At 43.8% G+C, this 20,436-nt stretch overlaps 1 protein-coding gene across 4 annotated transcripts in view; it reads right to left on the reverse strand.

Moving 5' to 3' along the window:
• Ltn1 (listerin E3 ubiquitin protein ligase 1) overlaps positions 1-20,436 on the reverse strand; it is a 55,969-nt gene that overhangs the window by 5,712 nt on the left and 29,821 nt on the right. For 2 of the 4 annotated variants that reach the window (NM_001081068.1, XM_006523111.3), the window contains 8 exons: positions 19,664-19,806; positions 17,967-18,102; positions 17,651-17,801; positions 16,290-16,503; positions 15,425-15,662; positions 14,792-14,866; positions 12,160-12,346; positions 253-424 (listed from right to left, as the gene is read on the reverse strand). In NM_001081068.1, the coding sequence (NP_001074537.1) occupies positions 253-424; positions 12,160-12,346; positions 14,792-14,866; positions 15,425-15,662; positions 16,290-16,503; positions 17,651-17,801; positions 17,967-18,102; positions 19,664-19,806 (1,316 nt within the window). Of the gene's footprint in view, positions 1-252; positions 425-12,159; positions 12,347-14,791; positions 14,867-15,424; positions 15,663-16,289; positions 16,504-17,650; positions 17,802-17,966; positions 18,103-19,269; positions 19,541-19,663; positions 19,807-20,436 lie in introns of those variants that run through there. The other 2 variants (XR_384950.4, XR_384951.4) reach the window with 2 other exon arrangements.

Raw genomic sequence — 20,436 nt, forward strand, 5'->3', positions numbered from 1 at the left:
ATACAATACTAAGCTTCAAAAATTAATGAAATTCTTATCTCTAAGATCCAGCTATTTGTTCTATTAGATAAATGTGGAAATTCTTGCATTTCTTGTGCCCTCAGAGCTGAGACTTCCATCTGCAATTCTCCTCCATACCTGCAGGAAGTTTAGTACAACTGGGTCGAACAAAGTCTCTAAGACGTTACGCACATGTAGCCCACAGACGTGTAGCCCACACATGTGCAGCCCACACACGTGTAGCCCACTGACCTCTAATACTCAGCTGAACCTCCTCGGTGAAGAAGGTCTTGGGGTCTTTACTTGATACCTCAATAGCTGTCTCTCCGTACGTAGGGTTTTCTGGCATAAGTCTGAAGAGATGATAGAGTAATTTATTCAGACTCTTTGTTTTCCGAAGGTACATTGAATACAGAGCACGAAGCTGGTGAAAAGCAAAGAATGTGTTAGTAAACTCAACTGTGCCAAGACAAAAGAACAATAACCCTGCAATAGATTATACAATGCTACAGTAGAATGTATCCCCACACGTGGAATTATACACAAGAGTCAGTGATGTAGGTCAGTGGCAGAACACTAACATGCACCAAGACAGTAAGCTCATTTCCAACACAGGCAAGAGAGAGAGAGACAGAGACAGAGAGAGAGCTATAAATGAGGGGTTCATCTTATTTTCTGAATCTGCCATGACAATGGCAATGCCCCTTTCCTCATAAGCCAGCAGTGTCCCTCTTCATTGTTAGAGACATAGTTCTAATATCTTTCTCAAGTCAACTCCCCATCAATACAGGCAACGTTGGTTTGCGGCTTTATGTGAGCCAAGAATATCTAGTTGCCATTCCCCACAGATGACTAACTCATACCCTCCACACATTCCTTCCACACCATAGTCTTAATCTTGCAAATTCCTGAGTAAAACTAATCTCATTTTCAAGGCTAACTTTTCTCTGTATCAAATATTACAGCATTCTTTAAGAACAGAACACAGGAATGAGTGGCACAAAATGTCATCATAAGTGTTTCACCACCCATCAGAAAATTCTGAATAAAACGATTTCTAGTTCCCCTTAAAATTCGGAGAATCTGGCACGGTGTGAGCAAGCACCACAACTTTGTAACACTCCTGTGTTGTAACGGCTTTGGTGTCTGCAGCAGTTCCATGATGACTCCTTTCAGTGTGCCACACACCTCACAGATAAGCTGTAAGAGCTGGAGCTGCCTCTTAAGACCTGCTGATAAAACACCTTTGCAATGGAGAAATCTAGAGACAGGACCATTCCCAAATAGCCAAGTTTTACACCACCAACACACCAGCACAGGCATTAACATGCCTGCTGAGGGATCAAGCCACATGACTTGTGGAAAGTACCTCTACCGAAAATTAATCAGAAGAAAGCAATCAGAAAAAGACAAATTGTATGGCACACCGCAGACACATATAGTTCAGTGCTTTTGTAAAGCATCCCAAGGTCTACAATATATCTTCAAATACTAAGCAAATAGAAGTAACAGAGTCAGGAGGATAGCTCACTGCATAAGAGTGCTTGTCACACAAGCCTACAACTGACACTCATTCTCTTCCTGTGGGCCCCATGGTTCAATCCACACTGCAGAAAACCAAGTGTACTCGTATATACCTATAACCCCAGTACTAGAGAGTCACAGGCAAAGGGAGCAGAAGTTGAAGGACATCCTAGACTACCTAGTGAAACTGTCTTGAGCAAGGGGTCAGAGAAATGGCTCAGTGCTTAGGAGGTTGTACTATTCTTTCAGAGGACTCAGCTCAATTCCCAGCACCTACATCAGGGAGCTCCCACCTGCAAGTAACTCCAGTTCCAAAGGCTCTGACTTCATAGGCATCTACCACTACCACCACATATGTACATAATTAAAAATTAAGTACACCCTTTAAAAGTTAAAATAATAGTAATTCCATCTTTGTAGGGATGTGCTCATGTGGTAGTGGCATGTGTCTATAATCCCAGCATTTGGAAAGGCAAGCAGAAATACTGCCACGAGTTGAAGACTAGTATGGGGCTAGAAAAGTTCCAAGTCAGTTTGCTCTACACAGTGAGACATTTCAAAGTAAAGTTGGAGAGAGGGCGGGAAAGATGGCTCATCAGGTTAGACCACTTGCTGCTCTTGCAGATGACTGGCCTTTGATTTCCAGGACCCATACTGGGCTGTTCACAGCCACCTGTTACTCTATCTCAAAGGATCTGACATTCTATACCCTTTTTTGGCCTCCAAAGGTGGCCACAAGCTCATACCCAGACAAACATAGACACATACATATTTAAAAATGAAATAAACACTTTTAAAAGACTGGATCATGTCTCAGGAGGATTAATATTGTGAAAATGGCTATCAAAAGCAGTCTACAGACTCAATGCAATCCCCATCAAAATTCCAACAGAAACAAAAATCTCAGGATAGCTAAAGCAACCCTGAATAATAAAAGAGCTGCTAGAAGTATCATCATCTCAGATTCAAGTTGTATTACAGAGCTATAGTAATAAAAAGATTATATCTATACTGGCTAGTTTTGTGTCAACTTGACACAGGCTGGAGTTATCACAGAGAAAGGAGCTACAGTTGGGGAAATGCCTCCACGAGATCCAGCTATGGGGCATTTTCTCAATTAGTGATCAACAGGGAAGGTCCCCTTGTGGGTGGTGCCATCCCTGGGCTGGTAGTCTTAGGTTCTAAAAGAGAGCAAGCTGAGCAAGCCAGGGGAGGCAAGCCAGTAGCGAACATCCCTCCATGGCCTCTGCATCAGCTCCTGCTTCCTGACCTGCTTGAGTTCCAGTCCTGACTTCCTTTCGTGATGAACAGCAATGTGAATGTGTAAGCTGAATAAACCCTTTCCTCCCCAACTTGCTTCCTGGTCATGATGTTTGTGCAGGAATAGAAACCCTGACCAAGACAATGTCAATCAGCTGAATAGAACTGAAGGTCCAGAAATAACCCCATACACCTATAAACACCTAGTTTTTAGCAAAGCAGCCACAAGTACATCCGAGAAAAAAGCTAGCATCTTCAACAAATAATCTTGGTCAAACCTGATATTTGCATGTAGAATGATCCATATCTTATCATTCTGCAGAAAACTCAACCCCTAATGGGTCAAGGACCAGTTATCCTGATAGAAGAGAAAATAGGGAATGGTCTTGAACTCACTGACAGAAGAAAAGACCTTCTAAGCAGCACACCAGTATCACAGGCACTAAGACCATCAGTCTACAAATGGGACCTCACGAGGCTAACAAGCTTCTGAACCACACATGACACCACCATTAAAGCAAAGCGGCGGCCTACAGAATAGGAAGAAACCTTTGCCGATTACCCTCTGATACAGGGCTGGTATCGAGACTATACAAAGAACCTAAAAACAAACTGGACATCAGGAAACAGTAACCCAAATTAAAAATGGGGAATGAACTAGACAGAGATTTCTCAAAAGATGAAACACAATGGCCGAGAAACTTAAAACTTAAAGAAACATTCGACATTCTTAGTTATTAGGGAAATGCAAATCAAAACTACTTTGATATTTCTGTACCCACAGTCATAATGGCTAAGGCCAACAAAATGACAACAGATTCTCGCAAGGATGCAGGGGAAAGGGAACTTATACTCTGCGGGTGGGAGTGCAAGCGTGTGAAGCCTCTACAAACATCAGTGTGGAGGTTTCTCCAAAAGCTGAAAACTCACCTACCACAAGATCCAGCTGCCCCCCTGTGACCTACAAGATCCAGCTACCCCCTGTGACCTACAAGATCCAGCTGCCCCCCTGTGACCTACAAGATCCAGCTGGCCCCCCTGTGACCTACAAGATCCAGCTACCCCCTGTGACCTACAAGATCCAGCTGCCCCCCTGTGACCTACAAGAACCAGCTGCCCCCCTGTGACCTACAAGATCCAGCTGGCCCCCCTGTGACCTACAAGATCCAGCTGCCCCCCTGTGACCTACAAGATCCAGCTGCCCCCCTGTGACCTACAAGATCCAGCTGCCCCCCTGTGACCTACAAGATCCAGCTAGCCCCCTGTGACCTACAAGATCCAGCTGCCCCCCTGTGACCTACAAGATCCAGCTGCCCCCCTGTGACCTACAAGATCCAGCTGCCCCCCTGTGACCTACAAGATCCAGCTGGCCCCCCTGTGACCTACAAGATCCAGCTGCCCCCCTGTGACCTACAAGATCCAGCTGCCCCCCTGTGACCTACAAGATCCAGCTAGCCCACTGTGACCTACAAGATCCAGCTGCCCCCCCTGTGACCTACAAGATCCAGCTGCCCCCCTGTGACCTACAAGATCCAGCTGCCCCCCTGTGACCTACAAGATCCAGCTAGCCCACTGTGACCTACAAGATCCAGCTGCCCCCCTGTGACCTACAAGATCCAGCTGCCCCCCTGTGACCTACAAGATCCAGCTGCCCCCCTGTGACCTACAAGATCCAGCTAGCCCACTGTGACCTACAAGATCCAGCTGCCCCCCTGTGACCTACAAGATCCAGCTGCCCCCCTGTGACCTACAAGATCCAGCTGCCCCCCTGTGACCTACAAGATCCAGCTAGCCCACTATGACCTACAAGATCCAGCTGCCCCCGTCAGGCATATGCCCGCCCATGTGTTAGTTATTACAGAAATGTTGCTCACCCATGTTCATCACTGCTCTATTCATAATAACCAGAAATTGAAAACAGCCTAGATGTCCATCAACTGACAGATGCATAAAGAAAACATCGGAACATTTACACAATGGGATGTTATTTGGCTGTTTAAAAAAAAAAAGTGAAATTCTGAAGTTACAGGTAAATGGATGGAGCCAGAAGCAATCGCCCTGAGTGAGTAGCTCGGGATGTTGTTACCTTTCAAGCTTTAGATATATATGTGTTTCAATACAAATAGCACAGAGGCTAGGAGGTTAATAAGAGACCGGGGAGAAGAGAGAATCTCCCAAGGAAGGGAAAATAGAATATAGTATTATGTAGCGACAGAGGCAAGTCTAGAATAGGAGAGTTATACAGGGAGGATTGGAGAGAAGTGTAAAGAAACAAACAGAGAGAGAAAGATAACACTAAAGACCAAGCCCTCTGAAAAGCCATTTGGAAACCTATGTTTAGAATATGGAGAGACACTATCCCAACCAAACACGGTACCCACTAAGTAAAACCTCTAGTGCCAGGAATGGGCTACATTTCTTGAGTCATTGGCAAAAAGGAGTCCCACAGCACACCTCCCCCCAAACATCACAGGCTATTTCCAAGGCTATGAGTCACCCTCCACAGCCTGATGACATGGCCCTATTGTGGATGATACAACTTCTGTCATCAAGCATGGAGAAACAGGCCTAGTGGCCAACTAGAGGCTTCATTCCCGCTGAGTCGTGGTCATGAAACTTTGTATGCTAGTGGAGGACCACAAGAGCACCTGCTGTATGACATGCTGCTGTGATGCTGACACAAATGTTATGGGAGTAACCAAACTTTGGGAGTTTTTGGCTTAAGGCCTATTCCCTAAGATAGAACCCATACATAACCTTGCCAAAGAGGCTAAGAACTTGAGACTAAACAGGTCTTGTGCAGGCCCAGGGGAAAACCCACTTTTATCCTTCTAAAGGAATATAGCAATAAAATGACTCCTAATGACATATTCAATAGATCAGTGTAACCCTCAACTCCCATCAGAGAAGCTTCTCCCTGTAGCAGTAGATCTGGACAGTGTGCAGTTACTCGGCCCTAAATGAGACGCCTTTGTATCAAACACCTTCACTCAAGGCTCAGGCTTGGAAGAAAGATTCTAAGAGTCAAAGGTGGATGACTGGAAGGAAACGGTGTCATCCACATCAGCAGTGCACATATGGACTCACAGTCACTGTGACAGCACACACAAGACCTGCACAGAGTTAAGTCAGACAACTTCCCAGTGCGGGGAAGGGGAAATGGACACAAAAAGTCATTTGCGATGGATACATGAGCTGCACGTAGGTCCTCACATATGCAGTGCATGTGCAGCTTGGTCTTCGTGTGGGTCCCACACAACTGGAGGGGCAGCTGTCCCTGACTCTGTTACCTGCCTGTGGACCCTCTTCGCCTAACTGGGTGGCCTTGAGTGGCCTCAGTGGAAGAGGATGCACCTAGTCCTGCAGTGAATTGAGGTGCTAGGGTAGACTGGTAGCCAGAAAGACCTCCCTGTTCTCAGAGTAGAAGAGGAAGGGGCTATGGGGGAGGAGTTTTGTGGGAGGAGGACTGGAAGGAGGGGGCTGCAATTGGGATGAAAAGTGAATAAATAAGTAAGTTAATGGGAAACGAAGTTACTTGTGCTTGATAACCCCTAGGCGAGTAAAATCAGTTTTCTACAGTAAGAGTCACTGCTTATATCAACTCCACTCCAATCTTGTCTTATTGATGTGGGGGGAAGGGGAGAGTGAGGGAGAGGAAAGGATATTATTAAAATATACTGCCTATTAATCTTCAAAAAAACAACAGATAGAAAGTAGAGTTTATCAACCATAGTAATGGAGGGAAACATGAATATGACCCAGAAAATCCTAATTTGGGGTTCATGATGCAAGAGAAATGAAAACTTATCTTCAAAAAACAAGACACATTCGGGGCTCAGAGGTTAAGAGCACTGACTGCTCTTCAGAGGTCCTGAATTCAGTTCCCAGCAACCAAATGGTGGCTCACAACCATCTGTAATGGGATCTGATGCCCTTCTGGTGTACCTGAAGAAAGCGACAGTGTCCTCACATACATAAACCAAATAAATCTTTTAAAAAAAAAAGGAAAAAAAAGGACACATTCATGAATTATAGTAGCACTGTTAATCATAGCCCAGAAGTGGCAATATCATAATGTTTATCAACAGAGGAACAAATGTGGTATTATACACAACAGACTACTTTTCAACCAACACGAAGAAACTCATGGTGGTCCACACAAATTCAAGCCTGGCTACATAGTGAACCAACAACCTAGGCAACTTAGTAAGATATAAGATGGAGGCGTGGGGGAGGGGAGGAGCTGAGAAATGACTAAGAGCCACAGTATGTACTGGGTGCTAGGCTCTGAGCAACAGCTTTCCTAACTGTAACTCAGCTAAAAGGGAGGCTTGCACTTTACACAGATGGATGTCACAGCTCTCAGGAAAGATACAAAGCATGTGCTGCAATACTGCACGGTTCCCAACAACCCTATGTAACTGCCATGTTTTGATGTAATACATATTTCTGCCAGGCAGTGGCCGTGCACACCTTTAATCCTAGCTCCAGGAATGTGGAGACAGGTGGCTCTCTGAGCTCCAAGTCAGCCTAGTCTACAGAGTGAGTTTCCAAGATAGCCAAGGCTACAAGGGAAAGCTAGTCTCGAAACAAAATAAAACAAAACAACCAACCAACCAAACCCATATATTTCTAAGAGAAGGGGGAAACACACATAGGACTGTTCCCAGTTCAATCCAGTTTGCTAAGGGTTTCTTGAGAAGTTAAGCCATCCCATGATTTGAAACCATTACATTTTTTTTTCAACTGTCTCAGTTCATCTCAGAATAGAGCTAGTCTGTTTAATCTTCTGCGACATTCTGGTTGATTTGCTTATATCTATCTCCTTTCATACTTCAGGCTCAATAATAACCGCTGTTCATGCCCAGGACAGGTCTGTGCCAGTTGGGCTCTTAGAGCTGACAGGAGAAGTAGGCCCACACACCCATCCTAACCCAGAAGCTATCTCCAATCAAGAACCACTTGCAAATGAAAACTCCATTTTCTCCAAGGAAGTCCCACTGGGGAAACAAACTACACTAAGGGGTAGGTCTCAGGACAGCAGTAGATGACCAACAGAAACAGCAATGGCATCTCGGGAGGGCTTTTTTGTTTGGTTGGTTTTGTTTGTTAGTTTTTTCTACCTTACAAGTCCTTTGTGTATATCATGGGTTCCAGTTTTGAGTGTTTATGGGATTGCCGAGTGTGTGAATGTGTGTGTACGTTTCTTGTGCTTTTTCTTTGGCTCTTTTTCTTAGATGCCTGTTTGTTTTATAAGGAGAGAAAGAAAGAATGTGGAACTGGATGGGAAGGAAGGTGTACTGGCTGGTTTTGTGTGTCAACTTGATACAGCTGGAGTTATCACAGAGAAAGGAGCTTCAGTTGAGGAAATGTCTCCATGAGATCCAGCTGTAAGGCATTTTCTCAATTAGTGATCAAGGGGGAAAGGCCCCTTGTGGGTGGGACCATCTCTGGGCTGGTAGTCTTGGGTTCTAAAAGAGAGCAGGCTGATCAAGCCAGAGGAAGCAAGCCAGTAAGTAACATCCCTCCATGGCCTCTGCATCAGCTCCTGCTCCCTGACCTGCTTGAGTTCCAGTCCTGACTTCCTTGGTGATTAACAGCAGTATGGAAGTGTAAGCTGAATAAACCCTTTCCTCCCCAACTGCTTCTTGGTCATGATGTTTGTGCAGGAATAGAAGCCCTGACTAAGACAAATTGGTACCAGCATAGTAGGGTATTCCTGTGACAACCTGACCATGTTTTGGAGAGGACTGTGGAAGGACTTTGGAACTTTGGGCCAGAAGATCCATTCGGTGTTAAGAGCACTGTGGGATGTTGTGTACGAGCTTGGAAGATAATGTTGAGAACAGTGCAGAAGATGGAGGCCTGGCTTGTGAAATTTCAGAGGGAAAATTAAAGACTCTTTTCAGGGCCATTGCTAGTTTGGAGTTTGATTATTCTATGGTTCTGGTTAGCTGGGGCTGAAGAATCAGCTGTGAGTAACAAGATACCAGAACTACTAAAGCAAAATCTTTGCATTACTGGGACTATTGATGCTGGTTAGCTGGAGCTAAGAAATTAGCAGTGATTAAGAAGAGACCAGCATCGTTGAGGTGACGTCTTCTGGGAAGTGTTTTCTGAAAGCACAAAGAGGCTGTGTTCCAGAGATAGCCAAGGTTGTACTTCTGCTGCAGCAGGACTTGGTAATGTGTAAGGGTCACCCAGGTGGTACTGGTTTTGAAGTCATGAAGGGGTCACGCAAAGCAGCTGAGGCTCGGCACTGTGAGAGGCCATGGAAGGCCATTGGTGAAGGTGCAGCCTCAGTTGAAGTTGATGGCCCAGGACTGAAGGGGTCACGCAGTGTTTTGGAGATGCCAGGACCATGAGATGACAAAGAACAGCAGCAGCAGTGGAGTACAGGCATCTGGAGCCTAAAGGAAAAGCTGTGTGCTACAATGGACAGGGCTGGAGAAGTGACCTTAGCCCTTGGAGGAGACCAGAAGATCGTGAGTTGGATCCCAGACATTGGACAGTTGGAGTTTAATTTTTGCTTTTGATTGTGACTGTGCCCTGATATTTTTCCTTCTTAAAGGAAGAAAGTATTTTAGTGGAGCCCACAGTTAAGAGACTTTGGATTTTAAAAGACTTTGGATTTTAAAAGAGATGGATATTTTAAAGAGATTGAAATTTTAAGAATATTTAAGACTGTGGGACATTTAAAGTTATTTAGATCTTGGGGATGAATAAGAATGTAAGGGTCCAGGCCTACTAGTGATGTGTTTGTGTGTCAAGTTGACAGGGGGTCAATTGTACTGGCTAGTTTTGTGTCAACTTGACACAGCTGGAGTTATCACAGAGAAAGGAGCTTCAGTTGGGGAAATGCCTCCATGAGATCTAACTGTAAGGCATTTTCTCAATTAGTGATCAAAGGGGAAAGGCCCCTTGTGGGTGGGACCATCTCTGGGCTGATAGTCTTGGGTTCTATAAGAGAGCAGGCTGAGCAAGCCAGGGGAAGCAAGCCAGTAAAGAACATCCCTCCATGGCCTCTGCATCAGCTCCTGCTCCCTTGCCTGCTTGCCGTGTGGGACTGAATAACTGCTAGATCCTTGCACTTCCATTCACAGCTGCGACTGAACCATTGTTGGGAACTGGACTACAGACTGTAAGTCATCAATAAATTCCTTTACTATATATAGACTATCCATAAGTTCCATGATTCTAGAGATCCCTGACTAATACAGGGGGAAAGGAGGAATTGGGAGCAGTAGGAGAGATAAGGTTGTAATCAGAATATATTGTATGAAAAAAAAGATTTTCAATTAAAAACTGTTGCTGGGCACTGTGGTATATACCTTTAATCCCAGCATTCACAAGACAGAGGTAGACCTTGTGAGGTCCAAGCCACAGCTCCATAGTGAGACCTTGTATTTACATTTTTTTTAAAAAAATTTTTGCACAATCTTTTTGGTTTCCTGCCTATCTTTTTTTTTTTTTTTTTTTTTTTTTAAAGAATAGAATAGAGTTTATTCAGGGCATGGGGAGGAGTTGAGAGGCTAGCAGAGTCAGAGAAAGGCCGGGGTGGGGGATGGGGGGGTGGGGGGTAGGTAGAGGCCAGCCATGAGCACGTTGTGGGGGGGATGGGGAGAGAGTAGGAGCAGGAAGGGAAGAGCAAGTGAGAAGCAAGAGCGGTCCCTGCCTATGCTGAGACACAAAACCACAGTGAATGTCCATTTTCCTGATATAAGGAATATGGTCACTTTTAAGATGACAAATTTCATACATACCAAAGTCTGAATTTGATGTTAATTTTTGGACATCAATAATATTTTAGGAACAAATCTAAAAGCTCCAAAAAAGACCCTTAAAATACGCCGGGCGTGGTGGCACACACCTTTAATCCCAGCACTTGGGAGGCAGAGGCAGGCGGATTTCTGAGTTTGAGGCCAGCCTGGTCTACAAAGTGAGTTCCAAGACAGCCAGGGCTACACAGAGAAACCCTGTCTCAAAAAAAAAAAAAAAAAGACTCTTAAAATACATCAGCAAATAATAGTAGCATAAGTACTAAACTTAAGAACAGGCTTGACAAGGAATAAAATATTCTGTTTGGCAATTGGATCAATGTTGCCCCTAGTATGATCCTCCCCTAAACTACACAAATATAAGACTGTACAAACTTGGCCAGGCATGGTGGCAAGAATTTACAAACTAATATGTTTGTACTAAGGCATGGGTATAAGCAACAACATAAAGTATAGTTTAAGAATTCTGAAAAATTGGGGCTGGCGAGATGGCTCAGTGGTTAAGACTGCTCTTCCGAAAGTCCCGAGTTCAAATCCCAGCAACCACATGGTGGCTCACAACCATCTGTAACGAAATCTGATGCCCTCTTCTGGAGTATCTGAGGACAGCTACAATGCATTTACATATAATAAATAAATAAATCTTTTAAAAAAAATTCTGAAAAATTGATTGGAAAGTACATTTGAAGCAGGACATTCTCTGCTAAATACTTCTGTATTGATGTGAGAAGAAACTTGCCAAGGCTGATTAAACCAAAGTCTGACATGGGGAAAGTGTACACTTGTATTCCCAGCACTCGTGAGGCTGAGGCAGGGGGATGCATGTGTCTTGAAACAAACATGAGACCAACATGAGAGCAAGGTCATATCTTAAAATTGACACAAAGGGTTTTGTTGTTGCTGTTTATTTTTAGATGAAGTGTATTTCTCAAGAAGCAAAAGCTAGAACGGTGCATGATGGCACACACCTACACTGCTAGGAGTGGGGAGGCCGAGGCAGCAGACTTGAGTGCACGCGGGGCTGGATCACATAGCTAGGTTCTGTCTGACAAATGAGAGAAGAGTGTGGGAGCAGAGCGGGGAGGAGGGCAGAGAGGCTGAGCCGGTTCTTCCGACATGTGAAATAACAGAGACATCTAGTGGTCGATGCAGCAACTGCACAATCTATTAGATTAGGGTAGCTATTACAAAGGCTACCTGGCTGGACTAGTGTCATGATGGGGGAAATACTGCTTAGGACACTTGGTAGCCTTTCAAAGACTGTCTTCAGATCTCGGGTTTTCCGTGACATAACAACTGCATCTGTGCAGCAAGACGGTGGCTCCCAAAACAGCAGCACCTAATTATCTAAAGTCACCATCAGAACAAAGCTAAGCCATACAGAGAAAAACAATTACCAGACACATTTACACGGTCACTCCTGGGGACAGAAGCACGCATCTGACAGAGTACATGGTGTTGACAGCAGGCGTGTGAGCCTGGCTGGCCAGGCTGAGATTGGATGCAGAGCATCCCCGCTCAGACAGGAAGGAAGGTGCTTTGAGAAACACTGCAATGCAACAGCACCCCACCCTCCAACAGCCCAGAACTTATTTACCTGAGACGATGCAGCTTTGAAGAAAGTCAGTATTAACTTCCAAGTGAGGAGGTATCCCAGGACATAGCAGAAGTCCTCGCTCAGTGGCTTAACGGTCACGATCTGGCCCACAGGGACACAGCCCAGGACATTCTCCAGCAGCTCCTCCTGAGAGCTGAGGAGAGACATCAGCGCGGCCGGCGGCGACCTGGGAAACAACGTCACACAGGACCATTCACCTGTCTCGAACAAACATCTTCCCTATTTTCCAAAAACCAAAACTCCATACTGTAAAAAGATGCTACATGTCAACATCCAAATACGGCTGTAGAAAACAGCAATCCCAACTTTCCGTTATAATTAAGAGATAAGTGATTTCTGTCAAGGCAGGTTGGGGAAGGCTAAGGAACCCTTAGTAGCCCTGCACCAACCGAGGAGGAGGAGGCACCGAGCCTCACCTTACTGTCCACCCTGCTGTCTTACTTTACAGTTACAACATATCAAATAGATCACAGTTCATCGGAAGGTTAAACTCGTAGCCAAAGCGTCTGTACGCTGCAACGCTGACACTCCCGGTAACTCAGGGCCACTTGCATGTGGACTGGGGGTCTCAGAAAGTGAAGTTCTCGTTGGCCTTTCAGAACCACTCAGCACTCTAACCTGGTTCTTGCTTTTCCTTTCGTGCTACTTTCTCTGCTGGCTTTCTCCAAGCTTCTGCCATCCCATGGCCGCGCCTTCTAGTCTGACCTTCGCTATTGTCTTACAAACATCATCTGAAATCGCTTTGCATACGGCCATCCAATACCGTCATCTCACTTCTGGAATGACTCCACCTCAGCTTGCTCTTCTCTGCCACTTATGCTTCACCTCAGAGCACTATCAGCTGGTGGCACACCAGGTCCTAGCAAATGCTGTCCTACGTCCTCAGTGACTCCATCTTCACGGGCTGCACACATGCATGGATTTGCTTGCCCAGATGCACACGCATGTGGGGGCCAGGATAGGGCACTGGGTTTCTTCCTTTACCACTTTCCAGCTTATTTCCTTCAGACAAAGCCTTCTCACTCAACACTCACTGTTTAGGCTACTCTCATGGAAGCAAGCTCAGGGGACCTGGCTGTCTCCGACCCCCCTTTCCCCCAATCCAGGGTAGCAGGCACATCTGGCCATACACGGCTTTTATGTAAGTACTGGGGATTCCAACCGAGGGGCTCATGCCTCATGGCAGGGGCTCTTACCTATGGATCCAGTTCCCTAGCCCAAGAGTCCCATTGTTCCGGCCATCTCTTATCCTACTTAACTACTGTTGTAGCTTCACCTTCCAGCACAGCCTCCCCTACTCTGCACACAATAGTTCGTTTAGACACTCACTGAACATGAGAACTCCCTGTGGACTTGCAGAGTCCCGAGCACTCTGGATGCTGTGCAAAGTGCAATAGGGGACAGAAATCCTTTCTCTCAGAGCTTGCCAGACATCCAACTAAAATAATGAGTGACAAGCACTGAGCCCACCTTTTCCATGTATATCCTCAATGGTCACACCCCAGTGTCTGTGCCCAGGGTTTCTCCTGCAATGTTAATACACTATCTATCCTTTGTTTTGCCCCTGTCACACATTGTACACTTCACTCCAGAGCAGCAGCAGCAGCAGCCGTTAGAGTGCGAGCTCCTTAAGAAAAGTGTCTGGCTTATACTTGTGCCCTCAGTACGGACATGCTGTGTACAAAGCAGCCATTAACAGACATCTGAACTGCTACATTATTTCCACAGCTACCACGTAGACAAAGAGGTTTAATGAACAGCAGCATATTGAATATGATTCAGGAGTGATTAAGAGAGGAAATATGGGGATGGGGGGCTCGCTCAGCAGTTATGAGCACTGAAGCTCGATTCCCAGCGCCCACATGGCATCTCATAAGCATCTCTAACTCCAGTTCAGGGGATGTGATACACTCCTTTGGACTCTGTGGGCATCAGGCACACATGTGGTACACCATTATAAATACAGACAAAACACCCACACACCTAAAGTAATAAAATATCAAAAGAAAATCTTTTTTTTTTTTTTTTTTTTTTTGGTTTTTCGAGACAGGGTTTCTCTGTATAGCCCTGTCTGTCCTGGAACTCACTTTGTAGACCAGGCTGGCCTCGAACTTGTGATCCTCCTGCCTCTGCCTCCTTAAGCAAATCATATAAGCATGCGCCACCACTTTACATAAGCTTTGCATTTCGTTTGCCTTTTGGAACTTCCAACGGGTATGAATGCAGAATGAGTACAACTCTGAAGTCAGAGATTTTCTGCATTTCAGTTTCCTAAAGTCAGGATGCAAATTACAAGAATACAGCAGACAGAGTCATAAGGGAAGTGGCACTGGGGTGCCTGAGTGTATAAGGTACCTTCTGTACACATGTAAGGACCTGACTTGGATCCCCAGAGGGTAAAGCTGGATGTGGGAGCACACCTCTGACCCCAGCCCCATAAAGCAAGAGGTAGAGACAGGAGAGTCCCCATGGCTGGTGGGGTCACCTAGCAGGGCAAACTGTAGCAGCAAACAAGAGACCATCACAGACAAGGTGGAAAGCGGGGACCAACACCCCAAGGTGGTCCTGTAACCTGCACTCACACAAGCAAACACACACTCAAAACCCTTACAAGGCTGGTTCTTCCTCTTCATCTCCATACGACCTCAGATTGTCCTGATCATGCTGTGGCAATTCAGGCATCAGTCTGAAAAGCGAAACATCACTTTTAACACATTTATAGCCAACTGTCTACTACTGACTTGTGCTTAAAGGCCAACAAAGCACGCTTTGTGGTGAGTCTATCCTTTATGATTCCTTTCTGAAATAATTGCTCATGGACAAGACTGCATAAATATGTACAGAAGGACAAAAATGACATGGCCAAACCTTGTCCTCTCTATTACTAGGATACGTATAATTCAGTCTCCTTTCTCATTTAATGTTTTTAAAGATTAAAAATACAATCTAGGGGGCTGGAGAAATGGCTCAGCAGTTAAGAGCACTGACTGCTCTTCCAGAGGTCCTGAGTTCAATTCCCAGCAACCACATGGTGGCTCACAGCCATCTGTAATGGGATCTGATGCCCACCTCTTCTGATGCGTCTGAAGACAGCCAGATTGTACTCAAATACATAAAATATATATACTAAAAAATACAATCTAGGGGCTGGAAAGGTGCTCTGTGGATTTAAAAAAAAAAAAAGCAAACTAAACATGCATCATGCTTTAGAGACCAAATACTTATGCCACTGCCAATGTCTTACTTGCACAGCATATGATAAGCAGCAATTTGCACAGGTCTGGCTCTGAAGAGAAGCAGTGGGGTCAAAGTGTTCAGCAGAGTCTGGAGGTGCTCTGGCAAGTTTGTTTTCTGGCTGGCAACCAATCTCGCAGGGAGCTTGTGGCTCAGTAGCTGGTCCTTGGAGATGTATGTTAGTGTTTCACACATGGGTTTCAGCATTGCGTTCTGAAAGGACGTTTCAGATAGGTCTTTGTTTTCTCCTGGTATTGAAATGAAGAAACACACACACACAACTCATAAGAACACACATGGGTTGATCAAATGTCATTTAAGAAAACCAAACGAAAAAATGAAAACTAGCTACAACCATCTCAGAAGTGCTCACTGGAAGTAAACTATATGTTTCTGTTACCCTCAACTGTCATAAAGGTCTCTACTACACTTTTTTAAAAAGCAATAGTTTGCGACTGGAGAGATGGCTCCAAGGTTAAGAGCACTCACTGACTTCCAGAGGTCCTGAGTTCAATTCCCAGCACCCACATGATGGCTCATAACTATCTCTAATGGGATCTGATGCCCTCTTCTGGTGTGTCTGAAGACAGCTAGAGTGTATCCACATACATAAAATAAATTAAAAAAATAAAGAAAGAAAGAAGACGAGAAAAGCAGTAGTTGTCTAGAGGGCTCTAGTGCTGTACTCTGCTGAATTATAGTATCTAAACTTACTTGGTATTGGTTTCTCAATACCAAGCCATCTTTTTTTCTGTCATTCTGTGCCTGTGCTATGAGGCAGCAGCATGGAGACTGCCTCTAAGAAAGCAAGCTTATTTTAAATTTGTCAACAGCCATTTTCAATAATTACCATCATCATACCCCTTTGCACTTACCGATAGCATTTACCAAAAGAGGTAATAGCAAACTGTGGATGCCTTTAGAAAAAAACTCTTTCCACTCACTGATGAGATTTACAGGAAGATTGTCAACAATATCTGGAGTTATTGAGTCAAAAAAGGCACAGAGATCACAGGCCAGATCAAAGCTGACACAGGCAAACAGCTGCACAAGTGGAACAGAGTACAGAGCCTGGTTCTCACTGGTTGTCTAAGGAAAGGACAGAAATAAAACAGGTAAGCAAGGTGCTACCCAACACCACAAACAGCACAGGATGGAGATCTTCAGCACATCAGACAGTTAGAGGAGGAGGAAGAGGAGGAAGAAGAGGAGGAAAAGAAAGTGGCTGTTTTAGTCCATAGTTCAGGAAAAAATCATGTCTGTTTACATCAAACAACTTTCAAAATTACCGGGAATTTAACAATTATCAATGAACAATTTATTTTGAAATGAACTTTTTAAATTTATAAAGTATCATAGCCGGGCGTGGTGGCGCACGCCTTTAATCCTAGCACTTGGGAGGCAGAGGCAGGTGGATCTCTGAGTTCGAGGCCAGCCTGGTCTACAAAGTGAGTGCCAGGACAGCCAGGGCTACACAGAGAAACCCTGTCTCGAAAAACAAAAAAAAAAAAAAAAAAAAATTTATAAAGTATGGAAGAAAATAATATTTGCATTTACCAATACATTACATACCCATGCTTCCGAGCTCTACAGGTTGAACATTAAGTTATCTCAAAATAAATAAAATTGGGAAGAGATGGGAGCTAAAATGCTAACTCACACAGCAAGCAGGTAACCAGGCAAAAGCAGACTTGGACCACATCAGCTCCGACTGACTTTGCTGTCTGTCTCAGACCTAGTTCATAAGTTACTATTTTTCTAGTTGCTTTGGTTCATGAAAGAAAACTAATTAATTCCCTGCTCAATGTCTTTATCTTTCATAAATTACTTTGGCCATACTATGCAGTATGCTTTAAAAATAATTATACCCCAAAAGACAAAAACAAAAACAAAAAAACAAACAAAAACCCAAAACCTTGCCATGATGAAATCTAACCTGAAAAGGCTGTGTTGTAAATACTAAATTAAAACAAGGTAACAGAAGATTTGAAATGCAATTTGGAGATCTGATGCCCAGGCTCATGAAACTACCATTCTTTTCCTGGTCTATCCAGCAATAGCTAGTGCAGGAACAACTACTAAGTATTTTAATGTTTTTTTGTTGTTTTTTAAACAAAGTATTTTATATGTTTTCTCTTCAAAGAAACTAGTGACGATTTAAAGCCAGAGTAAAAGGCCAAGAGATACAGAGTGTGCAAAGGCCCAACTCAGGGGATGACACATCGGGCTGATTTACCTCCAACCAAGCCAGCATGGAGCACATGATGAAGTCCCATTCACTGTCTGCCAGCGGGAGCGGGTACGCGCAGTGCTTGAGAAACAAGGAAAGGAACCGCATGATCTCTATGTTTAAACCAAGGACCTCTGGACTCGCTTCCGACAGATTACTGTGATAAAGGCAAAGAAATTCAATTAGAGAATATTCCATTTTAAACCAGGTATGTATAAATGATGCCTTAAATATCTACTAAAATTGTGCTACCTCAAAAACACTAAGTATAAAATACAGAATCTGGGCCCACATTTTAATGTGGGAATAAAGTACTACCTACCAGCTAAAAAGAAAAATATCTTCATGCTGTTTCCTCCAGCTTGTTATAATTTTTAATATGCCATGCAATAGCTGTTTGTCGTCTATACTTCTGGTTTGCAGACAAGAATTGAAAATGGCAAGATGTCCAAAGGCTCCTAAAGGAGAATCAGAGCGAAAAGGAAAGTCCATTTTAAACCCCGTCTAAGACCAACAGCAGTCTGCGCTGGAAAGCTAAACATGTAAGACACACGATGCTAACTCTTCTAAAGCAGCTTGAGCCTGGTGTGGTGCCTGCTCCTGCAATCCCAGCACTTCAGAGGTGGAGGCGGGAGGATGCTGGTATCCAGACCAGACTGGACTACACACAAGACTGTGTCCGTAAGTAAATTAACAAAAATAAGCACATCTATGTCAAAGGTACTTTCCTAAAGAGTCAGCAGATGAGCGCCTCAGCACTCTGGGCAGAGCTGTGTCTCCATGCCCACAGAGCAGCAAATGCACAGCACTGGACTTCACACGAGCCTAGTCTACCTTTGTATACAGAAGCCTTGTACTGAACTTTCAAAAACAAACAACAAAGACACAGCTATAGAGTAAAACGTTAAATAAAGTAGGAAATAGAACATGTAGAATTATAGAATTAATACACTCACTCAAAAGGCACATATGCTTTGTGGCAAGCTTTTACATTACAAGATGTCGAACTTCATAAAGTAAAATACAAAATGAAAATTTTAAAGCATTTTAAATTATTCTACCATAAAAACACAAAGTCTACTTTGAAAGCCAAAATCTTTCTTGAGCAGTGCCCAAATGAATAACTTTAAAAATGGCTTATGTGAGTGAGGCTACACCAAGCAGCTCACTAACTTCACTCCTAGAGGACCCTACAATTTCAAAACTCATTTTCTTATTATCTAACATCCTTTGCTCCCAACTCTTACCTTAAATGTCGGCTAAAGTGAACTATCTGCACTCATTCTGGGCTCCAGGAATGCTCTTTGTAAACCACATTCACACTCAAACATGTACATTGTGATCCACATACATGCTCAAACATGGACATTCAACATCACACTTAAGGGATTTCTTCTTGGGAAATTAGCATTGATGCTGGGCAGCACTGGAAACTCCCTCCTTTCTGCCATTTCCATAGCAGTACACAATGCTCTCTGCTACAATCAATTACAACAGGACGTAACATGGCTTCTGTTTTCTCTACAACAGGAACTGCATGGAGATGCTTATTAAATCAATAAACACATGAGCCAGCATAGTGCAGAGTTCAAAAACTTTAAATTACCACAAAACTATTCTTTTACCTTTATCTGTTCAATCGTTGGTTGACTCGGGAGAAATGAGGCACAGCTTTAACAAGCTATCCAGGTGGAAGATTAAGGAGATAGCTGCTCAGTGGGAGAGTGCTTGCCTAGCACGCACAAGGCCCTGGATACCCCAGTACCACATGACGAACTGCCATAGGTGAAGAGAACGATTATGGGCACTTCTGGATATAAATTCTCTCCCAAGGCTCTAGCACTTCTGCTCAAATGCGCTCCATCATAACAACTATCAACCTGCCGGGTAACAGAACTACAAGGTGGGAAGGAATGAGCTCAAGGGCACTTGGCCATTGTCCCTCTGTATTTAATACTAAGAAATCCTCCTCTAATCTCAAGAAACAATTAAAATGTAGAATGTTGCCCAGTGACTTACCATTAATACTGCAAAGGTCTTCTTTAGTCCAACCCAAAAAAGCGGGTATACACTGAGCACTAAATTCCTTCTTTTCTTCTTTAGACAAGAATGGACAGAGACTTTGAATGGTATGCAAACTACCTTCTGTTAGAGGGAAGAAACTGTTAAGAGAGAAAACATTACTTACAGTTATTCTATGTGCAAAATGATGTTATCCAGACTATTCAAAAGGAAAATAAGTTCAATGCATAAATACTTGTCCAGAAAAAAGGAACCAACAGACTATAGCTGCTAATTCCACATTTTTTATTTTTTATTTTTATTTTGATGGTTTTTATCTTTGCTGCTTATTTCTCATTTTTGAGATGAACATTTATAATTTTTCTAGGGTCTGACGATTTTTATCTTTAACTGTTATACAAGTGGGCTGGACTGCAAACAGCCTAATAGTGGGATGTGTTTGTGCAGCATTCACAAAGCCATGGGATCAATGTATAACATCAAAAAAACTAAACAAGTAAGAACCCAAAATGTACTATGCAGAGTGGTACCAATGAGTAAAACAGGCCATACAGAGCAGTAAGGTTTATTTTGTTTTGTTTTTTCTTTTATTACTTCCTATAAGTGAATCAATCTACCTCAAATAAAATTGCTTATTTTTTAAATAAGATTTAAGAAACTGAAATCTAGTTCGCCCACACAGCATTCTAGGTAAGTCAGAAATTCAAAGTGCTTGTTGGTAAGCCTCAGCCAAGCACTAATGGGAAAGCTGAGCTTCCCCACATAGCCAC

This window comes from Mus musculus, chromosome 16 (assembly GCF_000001635.26).
Source record: "Mus musculus strain C57BL/6J chromosome 16, GRCm38.p6 C57BL/6J".
NCBI classification, from domain to species: domain Eukaryota; kingdom Metazoa; phylum Chordata; class Mammalia; order Rodentia; family Muridae; genus Mus; species Mus musculus.